Genomic DNA, 25299 nt, shown 5'->3' with positions numbered 1-25299 from the left:
GACATCTGTCTTTACAGAACGGTGTTTGTTATAAAATGTGCAGCGTGCTCGACGGCAGAAGAACCTGAGATCTGAGAGTTTTCTGTTAGAACTGACCTGTGTTGTGCGTTTGGACGGATGTTTGTGTCGCTCTCAGGACACGATGTGTGTATCTGCGTGATATTAAAATGTCATCGCGCTCTAACAGACCCTGTTGTCATCTGTTTCCTTCTCAAAGCTCACAGCTGAGGTCCAGTGACTGACAGACACAACACGACCTGGAGGAGGATTGTGAGGTAGATGCATCGAGGACATGGCTTCGTTACGAGACATGAGGATGAGCTGGTGAATCAGCCGCTGCAGCTTCGAGGCGAACGAAGGAAAAAGACCCACGGTGGATTCTGTCTGTGACGGTGCTGCTGTCGGTGTGAACGCAGCCTCCAGGTGACACGTGTGTCCCGTTTGTTTAGGCAACAAACACGTGACAGAAGTAACACACGGGATCAGAACATGTCCACTTTTACAGATACACCTGCGTCTCAGATCCTTGTTCTGTGTGTGGAGCTCATCTCATCTTTAAAGACTCAGTTAACGACCGGTCGACCTCCAGAGATTTAACTTCTCACCCGACTGCTTGTAACTTCTTTCTCTGACCCAGTTGAGATGAAACTGAGCACACTTCCGTTTTGGTTAAAGTGCTGTGGAGACGTTTCACAGGAGCCGTCGTCGTTTAATCTAAACTGAGACGAGAGAGATGCAGGGATGTGCATGTGACGTCCAGGATGTCAGGGGTGGACAAAACAAACTCTGTGTAGGTTTGAAAATGATGCGTTCAGGTCCAAGTCAAAGTCAAAGTCCAGATTACGTGTTTGGATTTTGTTGAGTCTAATAAAAATCATATTTGTGGCTCTGGTTCAGCAACATGTCTTTTCTCCTCTGTCGTTTTCTTCCTTTGTTCCACGGAGAGTTTGGCTCCTTCTTTAAAAACTACGGTGGCCCTGAGACGTCAACTCACTGCAGATTCCACATGCAAGTAGACAAAACACTGGCTCATAATTAATTCAATACAGAAACATGATGCAAGTGACAGAAACGACAACAGAAGTGTTTCCAGGAGAAACAAAGTGATGAGACGTGTTTAAATGATGAAGTCGGCAACTTGTCCGTGGTTTTATAAACTGAGCAAAGTGATTAGTTGAAGTTTGGTTGTGTATTTGTTTGTGTTGCATGTATTTGCTTGTCTTTACCTGCAGTGTGTTGAGATCTCAGGGTCACTCACAAACTCATATCGTTTTAAATACTTAAATAATTATTGTATTCAACCAGAACTAACTCTCAGCCTCCTCGATGCTCTAAAGACTTCAGGTGTGAAAACACCCTGAAAGTCAAAATCACAGTTTTTGTGTCTTGAAGTTTCAGTTCGTGCATCAGAAGGAATCAGGGGGAAGAAGTTGATTGGATGATCCAACATTCATAATCCAACACGGATAAAAACATGTCTCACAACTTTGATTTGAATTCAAACACTAAGTCAAGACTTTGTCGGAGTCGTGATAAATCACGTTACTAAGTTACTTCCTTCCTGTTTCCTCTCTCTGAGTCTCTCAGTTTCCCTGAAGTCGTCACTGAGTCGCTTATCTCACTTCTCACCTCCTCTCCTCCTCCAGCTGTTTTCTCTCTAACTGTATTTGTTTTATTTCCTTTTCATTACAGATGTTTTCCTCTTTGTGAAGGCCGTCTCTCAGCCTCTTCTCGTTGTAAAAGTTAAAAACAAGCGCCCCCTCGTGGCCGCTCGTCTCAGCAGTGAAGTTTGAAGACGATCAGGACGATCCTCTTGTACTCCTTCCTGAAGTTGTGGTTCAGGGCGCCGTAGACGACGGCGTTGAGGCAGCTGTTGAAGTACGCCATGAAGTAGCTGGCCGTGAACAGCCACTCCGGTATGGCCTGGCCCAACCGGGAGTCCAGCGCCACCGCCAGGCCGATCAGGTTCAGCGGCGCCCAGCAGACCGCGAAGAGCACGAACACCACGAACATGGTGAGGAAGTTGCGGAGGTCGTGCGGCTTGATTTTGGGTCGAGAGTCCGGCTTGACCCTCCGCCTCACCTGGATGACCAGGATCCAGATCCGCAGGTAGCAGTAGGTGACGATGCCGATCGGCAGGATGAAGTGCACCACGACCACCGTGATGGTGTAGAGCGAGCTGACCGACTGGGCGAAGGTGCAGGAGTACACCCGGGGGTCGTACTGCAGGGACTCCACAAACCAGTTGGGCACGATGGCGAGGATGGTGAGCGCCCAGACGAGCACCACGTAGCACATGGTGTTGCTGTTGGAGAAGAGCTTGTCGTACTTCAGGCTGTGGCAGATGTAGCAGTAGCGGTTGATGGCGATGCCGGTGATGTTGAAGATGGAGCCGATGACGCTGAGGCCCATGAGGAAGCCGCTGATCTGACAGTGGATGTAGCCGGCGATCCAGCCGTCGTGGAAGATGGCGGTCAGGACCAGCGGGTAGGGATAGATGGCGACCACCAGGTCGGCGAGGGCCAGGCTCACCACGAAGGCGTTTCCTGTGGAGCGAGAAGAGGAAGACGTGAGAAAGAAGAAATGATTCTGCTTCATATTGGAAATAAAACCATGTGTTTGAGATGATTTGGGTAGAAATCAGAGCAGAACAGTGTTTTCTGACATCTTTACAAGAGGGAGGGAGACGGATCGTAAAAACCAGCACAACAACAAAAATCTGCAAAACACAGACAAAAATAAAACACTGAGTCAGAACGACTGAACACAAACAGGAAGCAGGTGAAGAGAAGCAGAAAAAAACACCATAAAACCAAACGTACATTCTCCTCCGACTTCACTTCAACAGCATCTGGATCATTAAACCTCCTCACCGACACTTTTTATGCCTCCAGCATCGTTAGAGGGTAATGAACACAACCGTCCCACTCCTGTACACACACACACACACACACACACACACACACACACACACACGATTTGTCCGAACACAAAGAGAGTTCACACTGATGGAGTACTGTTGTTCCACAGGCAGTAAACACTGGTTTTTATGGCAGCCAACAGCTGTAACTTGGAGCTGAGGACCAGACCGTCTCGTTTCTTTTCGGCTGACGTGGTCGATGCAGCCGGGGAATTGAGACACAGCTCGTGTGAAGGAGGCATTGAACAACGTGGAAAGTGACGGTTGTACGTAAATGACCCTTTAACTGTTTTACGTGTCTTATTCGTACTGTTGTATTTCTATTGTGCTTCATGTAGCATCTTTAACAGGTGCTTTACGAATGTAATTTTAATAGAATATACGTTTTGCAGGTGAAATACAAAGGTCTCCCACTTGGGGAATAAAGTTTGTGTTTGCTGATTCAGGAGTTTCTCTTTTTTACCTGTGACTGAACCGAGCTGCGTTTCAATTTTCTCGATGTCGCACAAAGTTCCTCTCAATGAAACTGTCCTGCTTCTGTGCAGCGTTTGTACGAGTTTCTATCTCACATGTATTTACTCTTCAGGTTTAAACCCTTTACTCAGTTTCCAATCCAGTGTTTCTCTTTCGTCAGCGTTGTGAGTTCTTTGTGTGATCGTCTTTTCTTCTCCTCGGTTTCCACTCACATGAACCAGAAGAAGGGCAGCAAACATAAATTTGCTTTTGCATTGATCCAGAAATGACACAGGTCATATGTTCGTTTTGCATTTAGATTAAAATCATTTGTTGTTTCTGCTGCTGTCATGACAACGTGTGTCGCTGGAAGGGTTTTGTTTATTTACTGTAAAGATAAATACTCGTGTTGCATCAACGCACTCATCACAGTGATTTAAATATACACTGATGTATTCTTTAGTTAAAGATGAGATAATATTATTGAATGACACTGCATTGAATCTGTGGATGTGTTTCTGTGTCAGTGAGGTTTTATTACCGCAGCTAATGAGGTTGTGTTTTCATTTGTGTTTGTTTGTTTGCAGGGTTACACAAAAACTACTCGACTGATTTCCATGAAATGTTGTGTCGGGGTGAGACGTCACGAGAAGAAGATCCTGTTGATCCTGGACCAGAGAGCGGAAATATTTTTGTTGATTTCTCAGAGAATAATTCCTGGATCTTGATGAAGGACAAATCTGATATTTACGAGTGTGTGTGTGATTTGGTGCAGATTCCAAATGGATCTTGTGAATTTAAACGTGGTTTCATCAGGAGACTGTTTGGACTCGGTGGAGCTCTGAGCTCTCTGAGGGATTTATGAAGTAACGTGAATCCTCTTGTGTACAATCCTCTTTGTTGAGCTCATAAACTCCTATTTGTTGTAATAAATCACCTTTTTAGTTCAGTTTTTATGAATCAAGTGATAAAACCAGAGCTCCCTGCAGATCCTGGAAACCATTAGAGATGAATGTTATTTCTCTGTCACCTGTTTCTTTATCTCCCACGTGTCGCTTTATCGTGTCCCTGCCACCACGACATCCTCCCTCACAGACGACCACACAGAACAGGCGCCGTCCGACCTTCACCTTCACACGAGGCTCCAGCCGACGCTCCGGTCGTCACTAACTGAACCTGAACGTCCACTCGACGCTTGTCAGCCTGAAACGCTCCGCTGATCGAGAGGTGCGTCTCTGCAGCTGCTGTAATTGGCACGTTTAGCTTGGAGCTTTTTATTGGCCCACGTGGCTCCTCGTGCCGGGAGCGCTCGTTTAACAACACCTCGTTCTACCTGCTTCAGCCTTTATCACCCCCCACTCTGTCTTCATTGCGAAGGGGCCCCGTGGTTAACATTCTGGACGATGGGTCTTTGTCTCCTGCACGTCCCAGAAGCTGGTTAGAGAAGAGCTGTGGCTCGGGGCGCAGAGACGGGGGACTTGTCAATATGCATTAGTCCGTGCTTCTGTCTTTATTACTGCGTTTGCAGCTATACTCCCGACAATATGGCTCCTCGCGTGTCAGCCGGAGCCACGTGTTAATGAGCCAGGAAGAGAAACGGTGCCAAGGGTTAGAGGTTCAATTCCCTGAGCAGTTCAGTGACTGAGGGAGACATTAAAGCTGCCAGGGTTGATCTCACTAGAACCATTTATACCCGTTGATTAATTCATAGCTTCATGCTTCAGATAAAAGTATTGCGGCCTCGTTACATATTTAAAATGTGTAAATGTTCCTTTAAATGCCAGGATGTGAAGGAACATGACAGTATCAGGACCAAGTTGAAGAAAAGAAATTGAGAATAAAGTCGTAATATTACAAAAATGACGTCATAAAATTAATTTCTCATAATTCTACAACTTCATCTCGAAATATTCCGAACAGAGAGTCAGGTGTAATGATGAATTGAACCCGACCTGCTGAGCTAACGAGCCTGTTCATTAAGAAACACGATGAATTAACGAGCAGAGATTTCCATCAGACTCCTGTGATCTTTCCGAAGGCGTCGGTTTTTACACATTAAGGTGCAAATTAATGCAGCGGATCTAAAACCTAATAGCGTGATCTGCTGGAGGAGGAGCAGCCGCGTGAGCCTCGTGAACCTCCTGCAGCCTGATGGTCTTCAGCTGCTGCTGCACACACACAGACAGACACACACACACACACACAGACAGACACACAGGAAGACGCCTGCAGATTGAGACTCTCTCCTCCGTCCCCTCACTCCTGACGCTGCTCGAACCTCGTTCACGTACGACAGCAAACAGAGACAGAAACCCTTGAGTTTCAGAGGCCATTTTTCTGTCTCACTCAACCTTTACTGACATTTCTGGCTCGTACTGGAACGTCGTAAAGAAACGTGATGACAGTTGATAAACTTCGGACTTGAGGATCAGGTTCTGGGCTGATTTTACTTTGAGGCCTGTAAGATAACCAGATATCACTGCCTCCACCAAGGAGGTCATGTTTTCAGCCGCCGGCAGGTCACGTTGACGTTTCACAACAACCTCAGGTTATATTATGCAGCTTCCTCTCAAACCTGCAGGAGGTGAGTTTTTGAGGCTGCAGTGCAGTGAACCGGAAATTTCACATTTCACTCCCACGATGAAAAACAAGGACAGCTGAGATTTCTCTTATTCCTGAGCGAGGATCTCCGGCTGTGAGGTTAAAGACGAGGGTTTGTTTTCCTCCAGCAGCGGCAGACGTGTCCTCTTCCGACACAAACACAGAGAATCAGAGCGAATGATGAAGTGTCCGAGCAGTTAAAGGAAATTAGACAAAATAAATCACGGCGCTGCCGCAGCACATCTGGATCATCTGGATCCCCGGGCCCAGATGTGCTGCGGCAGCACGAGGTCGGGCAGGTGCTCGGGATCGGGTCAGACAGGAAGTCAGAGGGAAAGCAGAGGCTGTGACTTCATGTCTGACGCTGAGGAGGAGCACAGCTGATGTTCACTGGGCCGTTGAGCTTCCTGCCTCCTGTTCTCACGTCTCACCTCTGCTCGCTGGGGATCAGGAACTTTTACTGATTGTTATAAAGTTATCCTGCGAGTATAAAGTTATAAAGAAGCATCCTGCTGTGCGTCCACAAGAGCAAGTGAGGCACATGCATTTCCCTCCAACCTCAGAGATATGAAGTAACGTGTGTCCACTGTCAACAGCACACACACACACACACACACACCACTCTGCCTCATTGTCAGTACGTCCATGGTTCACCAGGTCCCCCCCCCCCTGGGAGCTCAGCTACCTGACACACACTTTCACTTTCTTTTTAAAACAGTGCAGCCAGAAAGTTTTCCCTCCGCTGGTTTCATATTCCGTCCAGAGGTTCAGGACAACATCCTGCTTCCAGTCACCAAACATCAAATCCTCTGACCCACGAACATTTACCAGACTCACTCACTGTGCACAGAACTCTGCAGAACTCTGACCCTGTGGTCCAAATGTCAGGATGCACCACAGACGCTCAAGTTTAGAATGAAAATAATGTGTTAAATCTTGAACCAGAATCTTCTTCTATTGAATATGAGTCACGTGCATTATAGTGAAGACTTGTGCAAACTTCAAATAACTTCAAACTTGACCCAGATTCATCCAAATCCTTCGGGTTCTGTGATGTTTCTGCAAAGTGCTGCAGATTGTGAAGATAAGGAGTCAAAGTTTCACTCAAGCTGCAGCGTCGGAGCGCAGCGCTGCTCCGTGCACACTATTCATGAAGCACATTATTCGCTCCTCGTCGTGAACTCGGTGGAATCATGTCGTGCCGTGTTTGCTCGGAGTGGCAGCAGCAGCGTCGTCCCTCTGTGACACGTAATTGTCCTTTAAAGACGTTGAAAATTACTTTGTCAGAGTAAATGGCCAATTTTCAAAAGGTGCATTATCTGTTTCTATAGCGACACAGCTCCGGCAGCGCAGTCACCCGCTGCCGGAGCTGTGAAGGGCTGATGATGGGGGGGGCATTACAACACATTACATTACTCCACGTGTTCCCTTAGAACCTGGGGTTAACAAGCAGGATCCATTCAGCACAAAATGAACTCAGCCGTCTTCCACTGAGACAAATATATGAATCAATTTATGACAACAAACAATAGTAGAGTGAAAAAGCTGCAGCCTCCACAAACTGCATCTGTTCCACTGTCGACCCATTTCTCTGTGGCTCAACAGCCCAAACAAGAGTTTCCCTCACAATGAATTTCATACACAACACAAAAGACACAATTACAAAACTTCCCCCTGTTTTTCTGGTGAACTGAGATCGTGTGTTGGACGAAGAGGAAACTAATCTGTTCAGCCTCAGAGGGGGAAGGTGGTCGGTTTGAAAACGTGGCAGCGACAACAACAGCAGCTTGAGATGAAGTGACCGTGGATTCAAACAGTGGAACAGAAAAGAAAAACCATCAAACAACCACAAGTTCAAATATAACAGCAGCAGAATGTACTGGAAGAACCAAAAGTTAAAGTACTGGATTATAAATACAGACGCATCGATGTAAACACAAGAAAATGAGGCCTAAAATGGGGACTTTATGTATTTCAATTACAGATTCAATAAGTGAAGTGTTTTCTATCATTTTGAGTTAGTTTCAATAAATCTAATAATTTTGATCAAAATGACGTGTTTAAGTTGTAAATAGTTTAATTTTGTTTAGTAAAATCCCTCCTCGTCCAAAACATCTGTTTCTGTTCTATCAAAAGCAGATGTTATCAAATGAACAGTTGTCTTTAATCGCAGCTTCTCTATAAAGTTTGATAATCTGCTCGTCACAAACTGAGGCCAACTGGGTGAAAGTCGCTGCGACCTTCTGCCGAGAGTTCACTCATCAACATAATAAGTTTAGTTAGTTGAGAGCTTCGGGCTCGTTGAGATTCACCGGAGTTCCTCGGTGAGCTCGGCTGCGTCCGGAGATGTTGCGATGAGACTGAAGGTCAGAGAAGAATCACGGGCTTATTTCACGTGTAAATCCCCTCAGCGGGCGGCATTTCAGAGCCTCCTCCGTCTCCTGCTCGTCTCCAGCTGTCGGACCGGCTCAGTACAGAACCCAGAGAGCAGCCATCTGCCACCTCGCGTCCCCCCCGACCCTTAAAACCAACCCGACTCCATCTGTGGTGACATTTATCACAGAGACGTTAAGCTGATGAATCGGACCAGGAACCATTTCTCAACCAAAGTCTGGGACCGAGAGGAAACGTTTAGAACTATGGAGCCATGTTGAGACGAGTGGGTCCATGTCTGTTAGTGGCAGTCATTTACATTGAAAGGAAACTGCAGCTTTGCAAACATCGGATGTGAACACTCCACAACAATCCATCCATCTTCTTCAGGGTCTCGAGGCGGCCGAGCCCGGGGGAGTGTTTCTCTCTCGCTCGCTGTGGGAACTGTTGTGTTGCTCAACCTTGCATAGAAAGAACCTTGAGATAATGTCTGTTGTGATACAAATACAATGTGAATCCCAGCTGATGGGGAGAGAAGCAGAGTTCATCCCACACTGGTCTCAAGTGAATCACATACAAAGACAATTTCACTCCAATTAACCCGACTCTGCATGTGTGTGGGCCGTGGGAGGGAGTCGGAGGCTGAGGGGTTCGAACCCATAACAACTGCACCAGCCGAGAGCGTTTCAAGGAACCTGGGGAGCCCGACGTCGAACCAAATTAAAAACTGGCTGTGGGAGATTGTTGTTTGCATTCAAATCCATCTACAATCAAAACTATAATAGTTAAAACATGATTTCTGTTTGCAGCATTAAGCCAAGAACTCTCTTCCTCTGCCTCACGATCATTTCACTTTTGTTACGTTCAGTGAATTTCGTTCATGTTCCTATATTAATAAACCTCTTGGATCAATATGTTTTGTGTTTATTTAGCAAAATTTGGTGGAAAAACATGTCAGATTGTTCTTTTAAAAATTTAGAACACGATCTCAGTGCTTTTATCATTTATTATAGTTTATTGACTTAGAAAAAAATAGCGGTGCCTTCAGTTCAAGGGTGAAACAGATGGAAACAGATGTAGAAAGTGTTTCCAGTGCATGAAAAGACACAAAGACAAAGTGTTTGAACATGAGACGGAAGTGAAAAGACGACCGTAGCAGTGAAACATGAATCTATAGACCTGATGTTCAGGTGAATGTTTCCATACGACAGAGTAGAGACAGAACATATAGACACAGTTGTGTTTACAGGTGTTTTTTGCTGCAGGCGCACTGAGCAGATTATAAATAAACGAGCTTTCCAGCAGATCCACTCACACTGACGTGACGGGACTTTAATGTTGTTCAGGAGATGTGTTGCTGACGGGGCAGATGGAGACAGGTGACGGATGGATGAGTGGGCGCACAGGAAAACAGGGGAGAGGAAGGCAGGAGAGGAAGGCAGGAGAATTCAGCGGCAGGAGAAGAGGTAGATGGAAGAAAGGGGAACCGAGGGGAGGAAATGGGGAGAGAGGAGACACCTGACAGGGCCGAGGAGGGGGAGAGAGAAGAGTAATCAAAGGAGAGCAGAGAAAAGGTGAGGAGAAGGAGTCTGAAGGCAATGAATCAGGTGGAAAGGACAAGGGAGGCAGGAGAGGGGAGGCAGTGGAGAGGCAGGAGATGAAGTGAGACAGGAGTTGGGAAGATGGGGTAACTGGAAACAAGGGAGGAAGAGAGGGAGAGAAGAGAGAAGAGGGAGGGAGATCAGATGAATGAGGAGGTGGAGAGAAGAACAAATGAGAAAAGGTGAACAATTCATCCTGTTCTCCACCTCTAATCGTTTCAGGGATTCCTGAGTAGTAGTCTTTCTGTTTGAATGGAGGAAAAGAATGAAGCGCTTCATTTGGTTGCCATGGTAACATCATGACGGTTTTACTCGCAGCATCAGCACCTTCAGGCTCAGTACTCCACAGTACTCCACAGTACTACAGTACTACAGTACTACAGTACTCCACAGTACTACAGTACTCCACAGTACTAAACACTCCACACTAGTTAAAATGCGAATCTGAGCAGCATCATCACCAAGTAACTTTACTAAAGAAACTAGATCCATTAAAACCAGTTATAAAAAAAGTCTTTACTATAAAAATTTGCTTTAAGCAATGATTTAAAAACATTAAAGTGCCGACGAGTTCCAGACCTCGTCGTACAGAGCAGGGTTCGGTTACACTGAGACTCTAAATTGACCTTGAGTGTGACCGGGCGCTGTCGGCTGGGATCTGATCCAGACCCCTTGGATAAGTGGTAAAGATAATGGATGGATGGATGGATGGATGGATGGATGGATGGATGTCCATGGTGGTGCTATCATCCGTCAATTGATTTTCTGCCAGGACTGTTCACGTTGACGCTTCACAGGACGTTCGGCTTCACTGCTCCATTAAACTGTAAAAGGCAAAACAAGCCGTCAATATTCATACACTGTTGTACGAGTCCTCACTCTGAGCTTTTACTGTGATCTCTACTGCGAGGAGCGACTCGGTGGGAACATGCTGCTGAGTGAGATGTAACAATTAGGAGCGTGGATTGATTCCCACTCTGTGTTTGAGGCGTCCTGAGGTTATTGATGCCCAGCGGCGCTCTTCAGCCTGAGGCTTCAATCAGATTCACACATCGATTCCAGGGAGCGTCCGACTGGGGCTTCACTGATTTTAGTTTCCAAAAGTCCTTGACCGAGAGCCTACGTGGCAAATCTCCCAGTCTGCAGCTGCAGAGCTGCTCCGACCGTCTGGAGCGTCAGCGTCACCGGTGTCAGACGCTAACGCTGACAGATCTCCTGTCAGAGCTTCTACACAACACAACACGCCAAACGAGCGCCGGGCGTCCGGTCGCCTGCAGCAGCTGAACGTCTCAGTGTCCTCGACTCACACACTGAGCAGCAATCTGGTGAAGTTGCTCGTGTGACGGAGGGAGACAAACGCAAAGATGGAGAAAGTTACAGAAGCAACATTTGTTCTTTTGATCGTTTCAGCCTGAGCAGAAAACTTCAGTTCACATCACTTCATCATCAGGGAACAGGTGCAGCAGCTACTGACTCACGTTCACACACGTTCACCTGCGTTCACCCACGTTCCCACGTGCACGCGTTCACCCGCGTTCACTGCGTGCACACGTGCACACACGTGCCCACGTTCACACGTTCACACACGTTCACACGTGCACACACGTGCACCCGCGTCACACCGCGTTCACACGTTCACACGTTCACACACGTTCACACACGTTCACACACGTTCACACACGTTCACACTGTGCATCTATGTTCAGCAATTTCTCCATCATCACTCACACAGGAATCCCGGGAATCAAACCACCGAGCCTCTGGTTCCTGCGCTCTACCCTCTGAACAACAGTAATGCAGGTGCAGTGTATCATGGTGTAAACTGTGTCTTCCAATAATAATACTTTCTATTTCACTCTAGAGTTTAAAGTGACATTTTAATATTTCTGAATAAAATCCCACATTTCTTGTGCTAGTTTATTTGATAAATGTATAAAAATGTATTAAATGTTTTACACTCAAGTTCTTACACTTTGTTTTAAGATGAAACTATTGGAATATTGTTGAAATTATGTAAAATATATACGAACATGCAAAGAATAACAAAAACACTAAAACTAAAATTAAAAGTGAATAAACTCACTGTTAATAAACGTTATAATGGACATAATAATAATAAATATATATAACATGGAACCATCAGCCTGTAACGGAGCAGCAGCAGCTTCTACCTGCTTTCCTGAGCTTCTTGTTCCTGAACACGGACACGATGACCAGCAGGTTCCCGATCACATCCACCACGATGGTGGTGATCAGGACTCCGGCCAGCAGGGTCACCGCCCAGGGGAAGGCCTGCTGCTGCGGGCCCGGGGCCCCCTCCTCCCCCAGCGGGGTGGAGTTGCGCGGCCCCAGGGTCCCCCCCACCATGGTGGGCTCATGGTCCTCCAGGGACATCAGTTGCGGGAGGTGCCTCGGGTCCACGAGTCGCATCGGGTCGCGGAGGGTCGGTCCGTTCAGCATTACGCACGGCGGTCAGACTGCGCGCACCGGGGATCTGTGCGCGTGGCCACGCGGCACCGGAGCGACTCGTCCTTCAAGTCTCGGACCCGGACATCACGTCTGTGTCTCTGTCTTCTGTTTGTCCCGGTGTCCACACGAGCAGCTTCACCGTCACCGGACACAAGGGGGGGTGATCAAGACATCTCCCGCGCGCAACGGAAAGACGCACGGAGACGCGTTTAAACACGAGCACGTGCCACGAGGTTTCCGGTCTGTTCCCATTCAAAAGAGGCCACGCGCTGTTCTCTGGGCTGGAGGGAAGTTCCCGCGCTGCAGCTTCTCATTCACAAATCCCTGATTCATGGATCCGGCTCCATTCAGACCGGAGAGGAGCCGGAACCGGGTCATTCAGGAGGAGACTCCACTTCGTCTGAGCGCGTCTGGAGGAGGCTCACGCGCCTTATAGCATCCCTCCCTCCCTCTATCCATCCCTCCCTCTCTCTCTCTCTCTCTCTTCCCTCTCTCTCTCTCCCTCTCTCCATCCCTCCCTCTCTCTCTCTCTCTCATCCCTCTCTCTCTCCTCCTCTCTCTCTCCCTGCCTCTCTCTCTCCTCCCTCTCTCTCTCCCTCCCTCTCTCTCTCCTCCCTCTCTCTCTCCTCCCTCTCTCCTCTCTTTCCTCCCTCTCTCTCTCCATCTCTCTCTCCTCTCTCTCTCTCCTCCCTCTCTCTCTCCCTGCCTCTCTCTCTCTCCCTCTCTCTTTCCTCCCTCTCTCTCTCCATCTCTCTCTCTCCTCCCTCTCTCTCTCCCTGCCTCTCTCTCTCCCTGCCTCTCTCTCCTCCCTCTCTCTCTCCCTCCCTCTCTCTCTCCATCTCTCTCTCTCTCCCTCTCTCTCTCCCTGCCTCTCTCTCTCCTCTCTCTATCGCCCTCCCTCTCTTTCTATCTTTCTCTCCTCCCTCCCTCCCTCTCTCTCTCTCCCTCTGTCTCTCTCTCTCCTCCCTCCCTCTCTCTCTCTCTCTCTCCTCCCTCTGTCTCTCTCTCTTTCTGCCTTGTCTCTCCTCAGGTGATGCGCTCTCCTCCACATCCTCTCCTCTGTCCTTTCCTTTCTTCCTTCCACTCTCTTCTTCTCCTCTGTCCCCATTTCTTTCCCTTCATCCTTTCATCCCTCCAGGTTTTCCCACTCGTGAGTAACACGGTTCCACCACAGATTCATCTTCCTCCCTCAGCTTCTCATCGTCTCCTCAGCTTCATCAGACGCTTCATATTCCTCTGGCACGTGAGGAGGAAGCTTTACGCACCAGCTCGTTCATTCTCTCCATCAACCTTCATTTAATTCACTGCAGGATTGTTGTGTTTTTAGTGATATATCAGATTTAAGATATTAGAAATATACAAAGGCACCAAGTTAAAGTGACTGTTGAGTCGTTTCACAGCTGAGACGTTGGAACAGATCGATTTGTCTGCTGGGAAACATCCAGTGAGTAAATGGCTTTTGAAATCTGCTCAGGGAACACAGGAAAGTCCAGGTCTTTCAAAAAGGACTCAGAAAATAGAGAAAGATGCAAAGTTGCATTTCTTCAGAGACACTTTCAATTAGTCCTGTGGCTGTAATTCACCTGCAGAGCAGAGTCAGTGGGAACGGAGCCAAAGAGCTAAACTAATTATAACTTCACATCAACCTCAAGACGAGAAGATCAAGTCAAATATGTTAACACTGGTCCCTTCTTCTTCTTCTTCTTCTTTCTTTCCTGTATCATGCTCACGTTCTGCTGAAGCATGTGCTGATTGGTCAGTGGAGGATTTAAACCTGATTGACGGGACATTCGTCCTCGATGGCGCAGAGTGTAAAGGAGGAGCCGGAGGATCCAAACATAAATCAGGTTAATGTGGCAGCTGCTGGTCCTGGTGCTGTTTCCACGCTCGCTCATAACCAGGCTGTGGTGAAACCAAACCGCGAATGAGGAGTAACGTCATTTTTTACGTAGTCGGAAACGTCACAAATCTATTTTAATGGAACTATGTGTATTGTTTCTACCTCTTTAATCAAAAACAAAGATAATTGGCAGATTTTTTTTAACCCATTTGTTTCTATACAGCACCATAGAGCCCCATTCACTCCAGACTAGCTCATGAGTGCCCCCTACACAATCCAGTGGAAGTTCTCCCTAGATTAGAAATTCTCTGGTTTCTTCTTCTTCTTCTGATAAAACGATGATTTCTTCACTATCGATGGACGACATGACGGCTCCCCCAAAGTGAAGCAAAAGCATTTCAATCGCCCCCTGGTGGCCGGCTGCAGTATAAGTCATACAGCGCGTCTCCTCCGTGTTAGCAGATAGGACATGGGCCAAAATAGAAAATGAAAAACACGTCAAATTGTATTTTCTCAAAGATGGTCGCTGTCATTTTAGGTCATTCTGTGTTTGTGGGATAAACATCATGATTGACAGCTGTGACTGACTCGCGATTGGTCGAGCGAGTGTATCGGCGAGACCTCGCTACCGTGGCTCCGCCCCCGACCGCGACCTCACAGACTGAGGCTTTAAAAGAAGTCTTCGGCACAAGATGGCAGCGTTTGTATCTGAGATCTTGTTGCTTCTTTCTCTGAACAGTTGGAGGAAGTGGAGACAAGTCGAGCGTCTTTATTTAAAGTTCATGGATTCAGAGTTTCTCGGATTATCTGTGAAACCTTCACATCATCGCTCACAACGTTCTTCTTGTGTTTATTCCAAACAAACCTGCTTCACGACCCCCAGAGCGAAAGTTCACAAACTCGATCCACATGAGGAAAATACATCCCAATGAAGAATTCCACGATTTGATGGAGTTTCCTCGCTGAACTGAGCCGTGAAGCACAGGAACTATAAACTACCTCCGATTGGATCCGTTCAACACAAGAGTGAGAGTCTGCCGCAGTGAACCAGGTGATGGATCTAGATCATCAAGAGGAAGAGGAGGAAGTGGAGGAAGAGGAGGAAGAGGAGGGAGGAAGGTGGGGGTGGGAGGGTACAGTAAAAAAGACTGAATCATTCATTTCCACATCAAACGCCGCGTTCGCAAAGTCTTTGGATTTTCATCCAAACGGCAAATACTCGCTCCTCTTCCTCATCGGAGATTCACTTTGTTGGTGCTTGAAACGCCCGAGTTTCCGCTGTGGATAATGTGTGTGTGTGTGTGTGTCGGCTTCCACACACACACACACACACACACACACACACACACACACACACACACACACACACACACTTTACTCACGCTACGTATGCAATTTCCCCTCGTGGGCTCCCAGGGGGCGTTTGACCAAACACTGTGAAGCGTGTTTTGTGATGCGAGCGCTGATGCATCGAGAATACACAAAGAGACACGTGCACACTCTCATGCACAACGGTAAAGAAAACACACACAAGACGACATAAACACACACTAGTTATTGATTTATTGTTATTATTATGAACATAGTCACATAGTCAGAATCCAGCGAGGCAGAAAGTCACGGTGCTGGACGTGGATTCATCACGTCGGACTTTGATGCACAGAACGATTCTTTGTTTGCTGAAGCGATGAACTTGAGATTGTTGTCACACAAACGGCTGCAGCAGGTTCCACACGTCATGTGACCGGCCCCCGTCGGTGCAATGCATCATGGTCCGTGTTCGCTTCATGTAGAGAAGGTGCAGAAATCTCTCCGCGCATTAGGAGCGTATGGATTTTGCTCTACATTGATCATAGAGAAAACTATTTTTTATGTAGAAAAATGATCTGGAATCAATGAAACTGATTTATCTGTGTCCTGCAGTGTTGGAAGTAAACATATTATAAACAGATAATAACAGTGAATTTAAAATGAGGGCACATTTATCTTTATAGCACAATTAGTAAATTAAATGCAGATTTTCTTTTCTGTATAAAACAAAACAGATTCGCTCAGCGAACCTTTCAGACTTTCACGTTAATCCCACTCAAACCAAACTCTTATTTATGATTCTTGGTGTTTTAAAAGTTAATTAATCAATATCAGAGATGCATATTGGGTTTGAATGGAGCTTGTGTTTTATATTAAACCAGTTACGTTCGTTGGATCTGCTCGGTTGTGTTTGTGTTTGTGTTTATCCATCGATGTGTTTTCTCAGGTGTAAAAACCTAATGTGACACTTTTCATCACGTCTCTTATTGATTCATGTAATTCAGCATCGCTGCAGTGACTCACGTTTGTTTACTCCGTTGTTGAGCAGAACAACGAGCTGCGTTCTCAGGAATCACTTCAGCCGCTGAGTGGCGTGGGGCTGGGAAATGGGTTTTATGACCTTCGACCCCTCGCCCCCCCCTCCGCGCTGCTCACAGTCACATGATTGAGTGTGAATTGCTGCACTGTTTAAACCAAACAGGATTATTAAAGTGACCTCACGTGACGAGCAGACACACACACACACACACACACACACACACACACACACACACACACACATCTGTAACACACACATCAACACACATAATCATTCTTCTCCGCTTGGTCACACGCTGGATGTTTGATTATCGTTATTTTCCAGGATTTTCCTCCATGTATTTGTCTAAAATCAATGTGATGCATGTGTGTATGTGAGAGAGCATCTGTGATACACACACACACACACACACACACACACACACACACAGGTGGATAATGAGGATGACACCTGAGGTGCTGAAGTAATTGAAGCTGTTTGAAGTCTCATTGAGTATTATTCATAGACACACACACACACACACACACACACACACACACACACACACACACACACACACACTCACACAGAGACACACACACACACACACACACACACACACACACACACACCTTCGTCATGTTTGATCTGCTCGATGGACAAGCATCAGATAAAGCCTGACAGGAGTGTGAAGAAAATGTGTTTTTAAGCTGATTAGTGAAGATAAAGTAAAGTTTATCATAAAGTAAAACTAAACGTTTTCTAGTTTACTTCAATCAAGTAGAAGAAGTGTAAGACAAGTACACAACTAATAAACTGACTTGTTGCGTCACTGTCAGCATGAAGAGATGAAGACGAGTGAACCAAACATCTTCATCCTCATTTCACTGCACCACTAACTCACCTCAACTCATTTTAACATTCATCTGTTTATCTGGAGCAGCTCTAAACTTTTAATTAATCTGAGTGAGTGGAGAAACAGGAGGAAACATTCGTGATTAAACATTTGAAATTTGAGGTTTGTTCATATTGTTCATAACAAACAAGCTGCTGAGTCTTTCAGGAACACGTCCAGAGTCATTTCTAATTTTGTACAAACGTTCGCAGACTCACGGATGAAGTGATTAGAGTGTGATGGTCAAAGGTCAAGGTCACTGCGACCTTAAAAAACATTTCTTTGGTTTATACTATGATTGAGTTTTTAATGCCTTGTTGTACTATGAATTTTTGTTTGAGACAAAAGTCTTAATTTGTGAAAGTGACAAGTTGAGCTGAACTGATTTAATTCTCTGCTTGTTTCAAGTCGTACAGAAGAAGATTAATTAACTCGCTTGTTGTTGTTTTCCTGCTGAACATTGATTTGCGTCGCTTCAATTAACTGATTATTGATATCAATGCAGAACTTTCTGCTTTTGTTTAATTTGAACTTTAACAAAACCAGGTTTTTTCAAACAAATCGTTTTCTACAATTCTATAAAAGAAACAGTAAAAATGAACGACGTTTTTTAAATCTCTGCTGTTTGTTCACTGAGTTAAATCCTCAAGTTACAAGATGATTGATTGATTCAGAGTTCAGAGCTTCTCAGGTTCTGATCCTCGTCCCTCATGAGACGCTGCTGGTTGATCTGGTTTGAAACCGTCGGCTCTGCTCACGTGTTTGAGACCAACACAGATTTCTCTCTTGCTGTCACTGATTGAAATCCCCTCCTGATTTCCTGTGATAACTCGGATCCCGTCTGGAGCTGAACGTTCCCTCACTTCACGCCCACAGATCTTATTTCTCTTCTCTGACGACACAAAGCAAACGAGGAGTCTGATGGCGTCGGGTTCATAGAAGATAATATCTTTATTCATATTCTCTTTACATGGTTGAAAACAAAAACAGAAGGATGGCATCATAATAAAAATCTCTCACAGAGAAACAGAGCAAAACATGGGGGGGGGGCCCACATTGATAGAAAAATAAACTTTATGAATGAATGAAGACAAACGCACATTCAAGTGAAATCTGCACAAACAACAACAACACACAGGCACAAACTGTTTATACAACACAACACAACACCTGCAGATAGTTACATCTTTTTATAAACATGATTCTACATCAACCCACAGCAACAACAACAGCGATGGTGTGAAATCTTTGAGCAGGATTCAGCACATGTAACAACATATGATTCAAAATCTGCATAAAGTGGATTAGTTTAGTTTCTCTGATCTTTAAAAGTCTGTTATTCCTTAGAAAACTTAATTAAGTACAGAAGTAGTATTAATACTCTGAGTAAAGCTCATTCGATTCATCCAGGTTTCTAAATTTTAAAGGTTTTTCTGAGACGTAAATGTTATTTTTCTGTGTCGTGGTTTGTTTCTCATGTGATTTGTAAAGTGCTGTTACAGCAGGAGAGCAACTTATCGAACTCCGCGTCTCTGACCAAGTTCAACGTCTTCAGAAATGTCAAATACTTTTCTCTTAAGCGTTTGTTTTTTTACAATTAAAACTAAATACGTTTAATTTACTTTAAACACTTGTGTGTGTCTCTGCTCAACCTCCGAGATTACCCAGCATCCTTTGCGTCCCCACAGCAGCAGTAAACACCGTGAACACACACACACACACACACACACACACACACACACACACTGTCCAAACAGCTGGATTGAGTTTATCTGCACTGGAATTCACCAGCGACCTGATCAGGACCATCACTCGTTGTCATAGCGACGTTTGAAAAATGTTGAGTGGACAAATTATAAAATATATATATATATATATATATATATATATATGTACTTTTACTGTGGCTCAGTTTATGTTGTACTTTAACAAACATGGCTGCAGGTTTATTTTATTAAACAACACTGAGAAATGAATACTTTTAGACCTGAAATTATTCGACTGTGGATTTCTGAACAATTGATGAGTAAGTAAAGTAACATTCAGATAAAAGCTGCTCAGATTTTAGGATTCTTTTGTTCTTTCTCTATTTCATACGATAGATTAAATACTTTTTGAAGTTTTAATTTCATTTTCAATCATTCTTCAATAAAAAGATTGATGCTTTTCACTCGTTTTAGACTGAGGTCATTTGTAAAGTATAAAATTGTAGATATTTGCTAAATGAAACTTCTCAAGTATCAACTTTTTTTTGCCTTTTATGTCGACAGTAAATTCACTTTGGGTCAAAAAAGAAAAAGTTGTTTAAAGACAGATTTGATAAGTGAAGGTCATTTGACTGGTTTTTAAAGTTTCATAAACCAAAACCGAGACACAGATTATTTAAAATCGTTCGTCATTGAAATTCTTTTTTAAAGAAATGTCTGTAATGTGAAAATCTCGTCTTTTTACTGTCAAACTGTTTCTTTTGAAGAAAATGAAGTTCAGGCCAAAGCATCGACTCTAATATTCAGTAAAACTCACTTTGCACAACGAGCTCGGGACCAAAACAAGAATCTCTTCCATCTGAAGCACATTTAAAATGGCTGCACAGACGTTTCCTCTCCTGCTCCACATGGAGTGTTTCTTTTATCAGGAGGAAGCAGAAGTTCACCACAAACACAGAATCTCCACCAGAGAGAAAGTTCTCACTCATTCAAATCCATCAGATTCAACATCGACAGAATCTACAGGAATAAACATCTTAAAGTTCAAACACATCAACTTCACCACGAAACATCACGACCACTCGAGTCTGTTTGAGGATCCAGCCTCCGAACGTCGTGACGGACAAACGACAACGAGCTGATCAACGACTGAGATGTTTCTCCTGCATGAAATGAGCGTAATGTCACTTTTAATACGTCGTGATGTGAAACAGTGACTTTAAACCTGCGGCTTCTTTCTGATCCTCTTCTTTTCATATAGAGACGAACCTGCACCAGCAGAAACAGTAGAGATGATGATGAAGCTTTTACTCTTCATCCTCAACATCCTCATCAAACCTCTTTTCAGGATTTCATCACAAAGACATTTCGCACTGACCTCGTGTTTAATCACGTCAAACAGTGCTGAGCTCTCGTGGCATCAAATTTAAAGTCAGGAGTCACATGATGTGTGTTGACCAACGCAGGAGTCGTGGTTCTCCACACGTGTTCATGACCCGTTTCTCTGGAGTCAGATTCTCTCCCTGGTTGAGGCTTAAAAAATGAAAAAGTTTGGCCCTTGTTCTGACTTTGAAACAGTCGAGTCTGTAATACTGTTCACATTTCACCCCCCTTCTTAACGAGAGCTCCACAGAAAGATGAACTTCTGCTGAACTTCTCGTTCTTCTACTTCAGAGCTGCCTGAGAGCAGAGGGCCGGTGGACCTTAGAACATCACCTCCTCACAGCTCCCGTAGTCGCTGCCCACCATGCTTGTCCTGTCGTAGCTCCTCGGGTTCGGCCCGGCGGGTCGTGTCTGCGGCTGGGCCGGGTTGGGCGCCGGTGGCGGGTCGGCCTGCTCCGCGTACGACGGCATGGCCACGCTCAGACGCATGCTGAGTCTCTTGTAGCCGCCCGACACGTTGTCCGGGCTGCGGGTGTTCTGGGCCGGGTAGTAGCTGATGGCCGTGTACTCGTTGGGGCACTGGGAGCGGGGGAGGGGAAGCCCGTCGGGACCCAGGAAGTTGTCCAGGTTCTGGTTGCTGTAGCACGGCGGGAGGGGGGCGCGGCGGTCACAGCGGTCCAGCGGGAAGGGGAAGCCGTTGAATCGAGAGTTCCTCCGCGAGTCCACGGTGCCGCTGGGGTACGTGTCCTCCACGATGTCGAACTGAGGGAACTCCTGGACGGACGGACGGCCGTAGTAGTCGGGATCCGCCGGGTACACTGAGGAGGACACGGGAGAGTTTAGAGAATTACAAGATCCATCCTGAGCTTCAGCCACAGACTGAACAAACCAATCCACCTGACAGATTATTATTAATACTCATAAACACTGGGCCAGGATCTGAGGAAGGGTTTAAAACAAGCTTTGAGTGTTTGCATTTTAAATCCTCAACTGCAGATGTGAAATGTTGCAGCTTTGATTTGAAGAACAGGAGGAGAAATGTCTAAAGAAGAGAAACTCACTAAAGTCGTTTTACTTATTGACCCAGAACCAGTTCTGATGATAAACAAGAATCTTTTCACTCTTGCTGGATGAAGAGAGTTGATACGAGCCTTTCATTGATTCATGAATCTGTGTATCAGTGTTTGTTTGTTCAAATTAATACTTTTACTTAAACTAATGCAGAAAAGATGCGATTTATGTTTATATTGGAAGTAAAAAGTTAACGTAAATTTGTTGGAAAATGTTTAAACTGTAAAAGATCGAACCTCATTAACATTTCATTTGTTAAAGGGTTTGATAACAACATCTGAGGAATCACTTGTTTGACAACAGATGAAATATTAGAGCGAGACAGGAGAAGGACAAGAGACTGATAAACCGAGACGTATAGAACACGTGAGGAGAAGGAAAAGAGACAAAGAGAAACAAATAGTGATTAAGATATTTTCGGGCTAAAGAGAATCTCTGCTCGTCTTATTTCCACAGTTCATTAACTTGTTCAGAACAAAAGCTCAGATTCTGACGCTGCAGAAAGCAGAGCAGCGAGCGGCCGCAGGCTGCAGCATCGATCACAGACGTCACAGGAACTTTATCTGAAAACTTTTAGATCTTTGTTTTTTAATCAATTGATGCAGAAAGTCAGAGAGTTTCTTCTGGGTAACCCTTCGTGTTCCACTGGCTTCCACTTCTGAGTCTGTTTGTTAAGGTGGACGACATGGCGGCTCATGAAAGTGAAGCCAAAGCATCTTGATCGCCCCCCGAAGGCCGACTCCGGTATAAACTCCTCCATGTTAGTGAACGGGACATGGACCAAACTTCTATCTCGTACATGTCAAATGAATTATTCTCAAAGTCGGTCTCTGTCGTTTCAGGTCGTTCTTATCTCACTGATGTTTGTTCACATGTTCATGTTCCTGATACGTTTGGTTTTAATTAGCTAATTTAAAAACAGGCTGAGACGTCATGATTGACAGACGAGACTGACTCGTGATTGGTTGAGAGCGTGTCTCAGCGGGACCTCGACACAAAACTATCTTGTATCCGAATAATTAATGTAAATTATTCACGTTGATGTATAATGAATAATGTTGGATTGACTGTTTCTTACTTCATTGGCTATCGGGAGGTTCTTTGTAATACTTAAAAATGTAACAACGCACAGTTTGATTACTGATTTACACATCGATGAAAGCGTCTGATCAGGTTACAGTTAGATGGGTTGCGTTTAACTTTTTTAACCAGATGATACAGTATCTTAACATCAACAGGTTGACGAGTAAGCGTCGTTTCATGGTGGTTGACAGTTTACGAGTCGATAAAAGCGACCGTGTCCGAATTCGAAAAAGGAAAAAGTTCCCAATCCGCTCAGATGACGGGTGAGGTCGACTAGAAGAGTCAGTGCTGAGGTCACAGGGGGAAGCAGAAGCAAAGCGTAGAGGACTCCGACGCCCCCCCCCCCTTTAACAACGAGCTGGATAAGAAGTGAAGAACTACAGGAACGTGTCCTTTATTCTCTGCGTTGCCAGGGGAACGATGGCATGACGGACGCCTGGTCTGCCTCTCGTCGTCTGTCTTGAGAACATAGCACAGGATGTATGAGTCACGGCCATATTGATCCGTTACATGAAAGAAAAATGAATGCTGCATGCAAAGAGAGAGAGAGAGAGAGAGAGAGAGAGAGAGAGAGAGAGAGAGAGAGAGAGAGAGAGAGAGACCAGGAGAACAATAAGACGAGGAGAGAGACAGATACACCACAGAGGAAAGGAGCGAGGGATAAAGGACGGGAGAAAGGTGGAAAGGTTAACAGGATGTATCAGAGGAAGAAGGAGGAGGAGGAGGAGGAGGAGGAGGACCTGAGTTCAGAGAAGAGGAACGTGAGGGAGATGGAAACAGAGGACGAGGGAAGAAGATTCGATTTTTATCTTTAAACTGCTTGTTTGCTGGTTCGCAGTCGTCTTCTTTCCTGAGATTATCACATTATCTCCTCCTCAACAAAACAGCTGAAGGTCAAAACCTCCACAACTTGAACTTTGAGGGGGTGAGAGGGAAGGAGAAGAAGAAGATTTATAAAGGACAAAAACCGGGAAGAGGAAGAACGTTGAAAAGAGGAGGGAGGTTGTGACAGAATATAGAGTGAGAGAAATGAAAGAGAGAAACAATCAGAGAGAGAAAGTGGAAGACGAAGACGCAGGGAGATGAAACACTTTGTTATTTCCTGATCGCATCCGATCGGCCTCGTCGACGAACGTCTCATCTTCCTGAGCGTGAGGTGTTTCCCATGATGCACTGCTCTGCATGACTAACAAACACCTGCTTACATTGACCTTGAATCATTCAGCCGGATCTATATTCAGCTTCCAACATGTGATGTTTGTGTTTCCTCTTCAGTGCAGCAGAATTTCATTTAATTAATGAAGTTTTATAAATGTTTTCTTCTTAGTAAACATTATTGTTTCAAAATAAAAAGCACAAGTTGTCATGTTCATCATGCTGAAGCCCCAGCAGCACCACCTCACCTTCGTAGTCCATGTCCCAGTGGTTCTTCCTGATGGAGTCGTTGTCGGAGCTGGACGGGGGCCTGGCCGGGAGGTTGGGGGCCACACTGCACACAACCGGCCCCTGCATCTTTGAAGGAGAAACCCTGCCACCGCACAGACCCATCTGGCTGCAGGGGCGCAGCGACCTGAACGGCGTGCTGTCCAGGTCGTTGGTGGGACCGACCATGGAGCTCATCTCGATGGGGTTCAGTTCCTGGTTGTTGGCTTTGAGGCTCTTGGTCAAACTGGGCTGGAAATACCTGCGGGCGTCAGAAGAGAAGTTTGGATTTAGGAATTTATTGTACATCATTAGATTCTGAGGTACATTTCTGTCTTCAACATATAATCTGGATGAGGGAAATATGTTAAAGACTGAATCTCGTACCCATTGGAGTCCTGGACGCAGACCGGCTTCTTCTTCTTCATCTTATGCTGAACGTAACGTTTCCTGACGCAAACAAAGACGCTGACCAGGAAAAGTAATCCCAGCACGCTGGCACTGATCTCCATGATCTCCATGTAGCCGATCATTGGATTTAGCTTCTGGACACACGGGACAATAGAAAGACATTTAATTAGTTTAATAAAACTCACAAAGCATCATATTAACTCAGTATGTGTTGCTCTCACAGACCTGAGGCAGAGGGTCGCAGTGAATCGAGCCGTCGGTGACTTTGCAGTCGAAACCTCCAGGACACGGATTCGGAGAACAGACGTCGATGAGGTTGTGGCAGCTGCAGGAGGAGAGGACGTCACATGGAGGAGTTGAGATGAGACGGGAAGGATTTTAACAAACTGGAGTTTCAGAGTCGTGTATGTTCGAGGTGAGAATTTAAATAATGTGCTCTGACAACACAACAACACAACTATTGCATTTAATTTAGAGCTGCAACAATAAGTCTGAAGAACTGATGAATCGTTTCAGTCATTTTTCAAGTCACAGAGAAAATAATTGCTTTTTGATTATTATTATTATGTAATTCATATTTAGTTGAACAACCAATCAAGTTGACCTTGGACCTTTTGGACTTTGAATGTCTTATAATGTCATATTTGTTTTTAAATTATATGTGTTATACCCATAGTGACCTTTGACCTGATCCTTGAGTTAAGTGAACACCGACACCAGAGAGAAAACACAAACCATTAAG

At 45.3% G+C, this 25299-nt stretch overlaps 2 protein-coding genes across 4 annotated transcripts in view; both read right to left on the bottom strand.

Annotated features, from left to right (window-relative positions):
* Positions 1-1776: 1776 nt before the first annotated feature.
* Positions 1777-12408, bottom strand: mtnr1al (melatonin receptor type 1A like). Its single transcript, XM_035160525.1, has 2 exons — positions 12120-12408; positions 1777-2546 (listed from the first exon to the last, which is right to left on the bottom strand). Exons 1-2 carry the CDS (start codon positions 12406-12408, stop codon positions 1777-1779), a joined length of 1059 nt encoding a protein of 352 aa, XP_035016416.1.
* A 4777-nt stretch (positions 12409-17185) lies between these two features.
* The window catches only part of fat2 (FAT atypical cadherin 2), a 75640-nt gene continuing 67526 nt past the window's right edge, over positions 17186-25299 (bottom strand). The window contains exons 26-30 of one of the 3 annotated variants that reach the window (XR_007032840.1): positions 24783-24882; positions 24534-24691; positions 24128-24408; positions 19190-21388; positions 17186-17218 (exon numbers count right to left, since the gene is read on the bottom strand). Coding sequence is in view for 2 of the 3 variants with exons in the window: in XM_035160522.2 (XP_035016413.2) it covers positions 20892-21388; positions 24128-24408; positions 24534-24691; positions 24783-24882 (1036 nt within the window). In the remaining variant the exon portion in view is untranslated. Of the gene's footprint in view, positions 17219-18408; positions 21389-24127; positions 24409-24533; positions 24692-24782; positions 24883-25299 lie in introns of those variants that run through there. The other 2 variants (XM_035160522.2, XM_047340638.1) reach the window with 2 other exon arrangements.

This window comes from Hippoglossus stenolepis, chromosome 7, assembly GCF_022539355.2.
Source record: "Hippoglossus stenolepis isolate QCI-W04-F060 chromosome 7, HSTE1.2, whole genome shotgun sequence".
Taxonomy (NCBI): domain Eukaryota; kingdom Metazoa; phylum Chordata; class Actinopteri; order Pleuronectiformes; family Pleuronectidae; genus Hippoglossus; species Hippoglossus stenolepis.
Note: the sequence above shows the minus strand (reverse complement) of the source record. Positions and strands in the feature narration are given on the sequence as shown.

What these genes read in the sequence shown, in the direction of transcription:
- mtnr1al (XM_035160525.1), bottom strand. Translation starts at nt 12,408, where the DNA reads ATGCTGAACGGACCGACCCTCCGCGACCCGATGCGACTCGTGGACCCG. An exon ending in CAAGAAGCTCAGGAAAGCAG is followed by an intron (nt 2,547 to 12,119) that starts GTAGAAGCTGCT and finishes CTCGCTCCACAG; the next exon opens with GAAACGCCTTCGTGGTGAGC.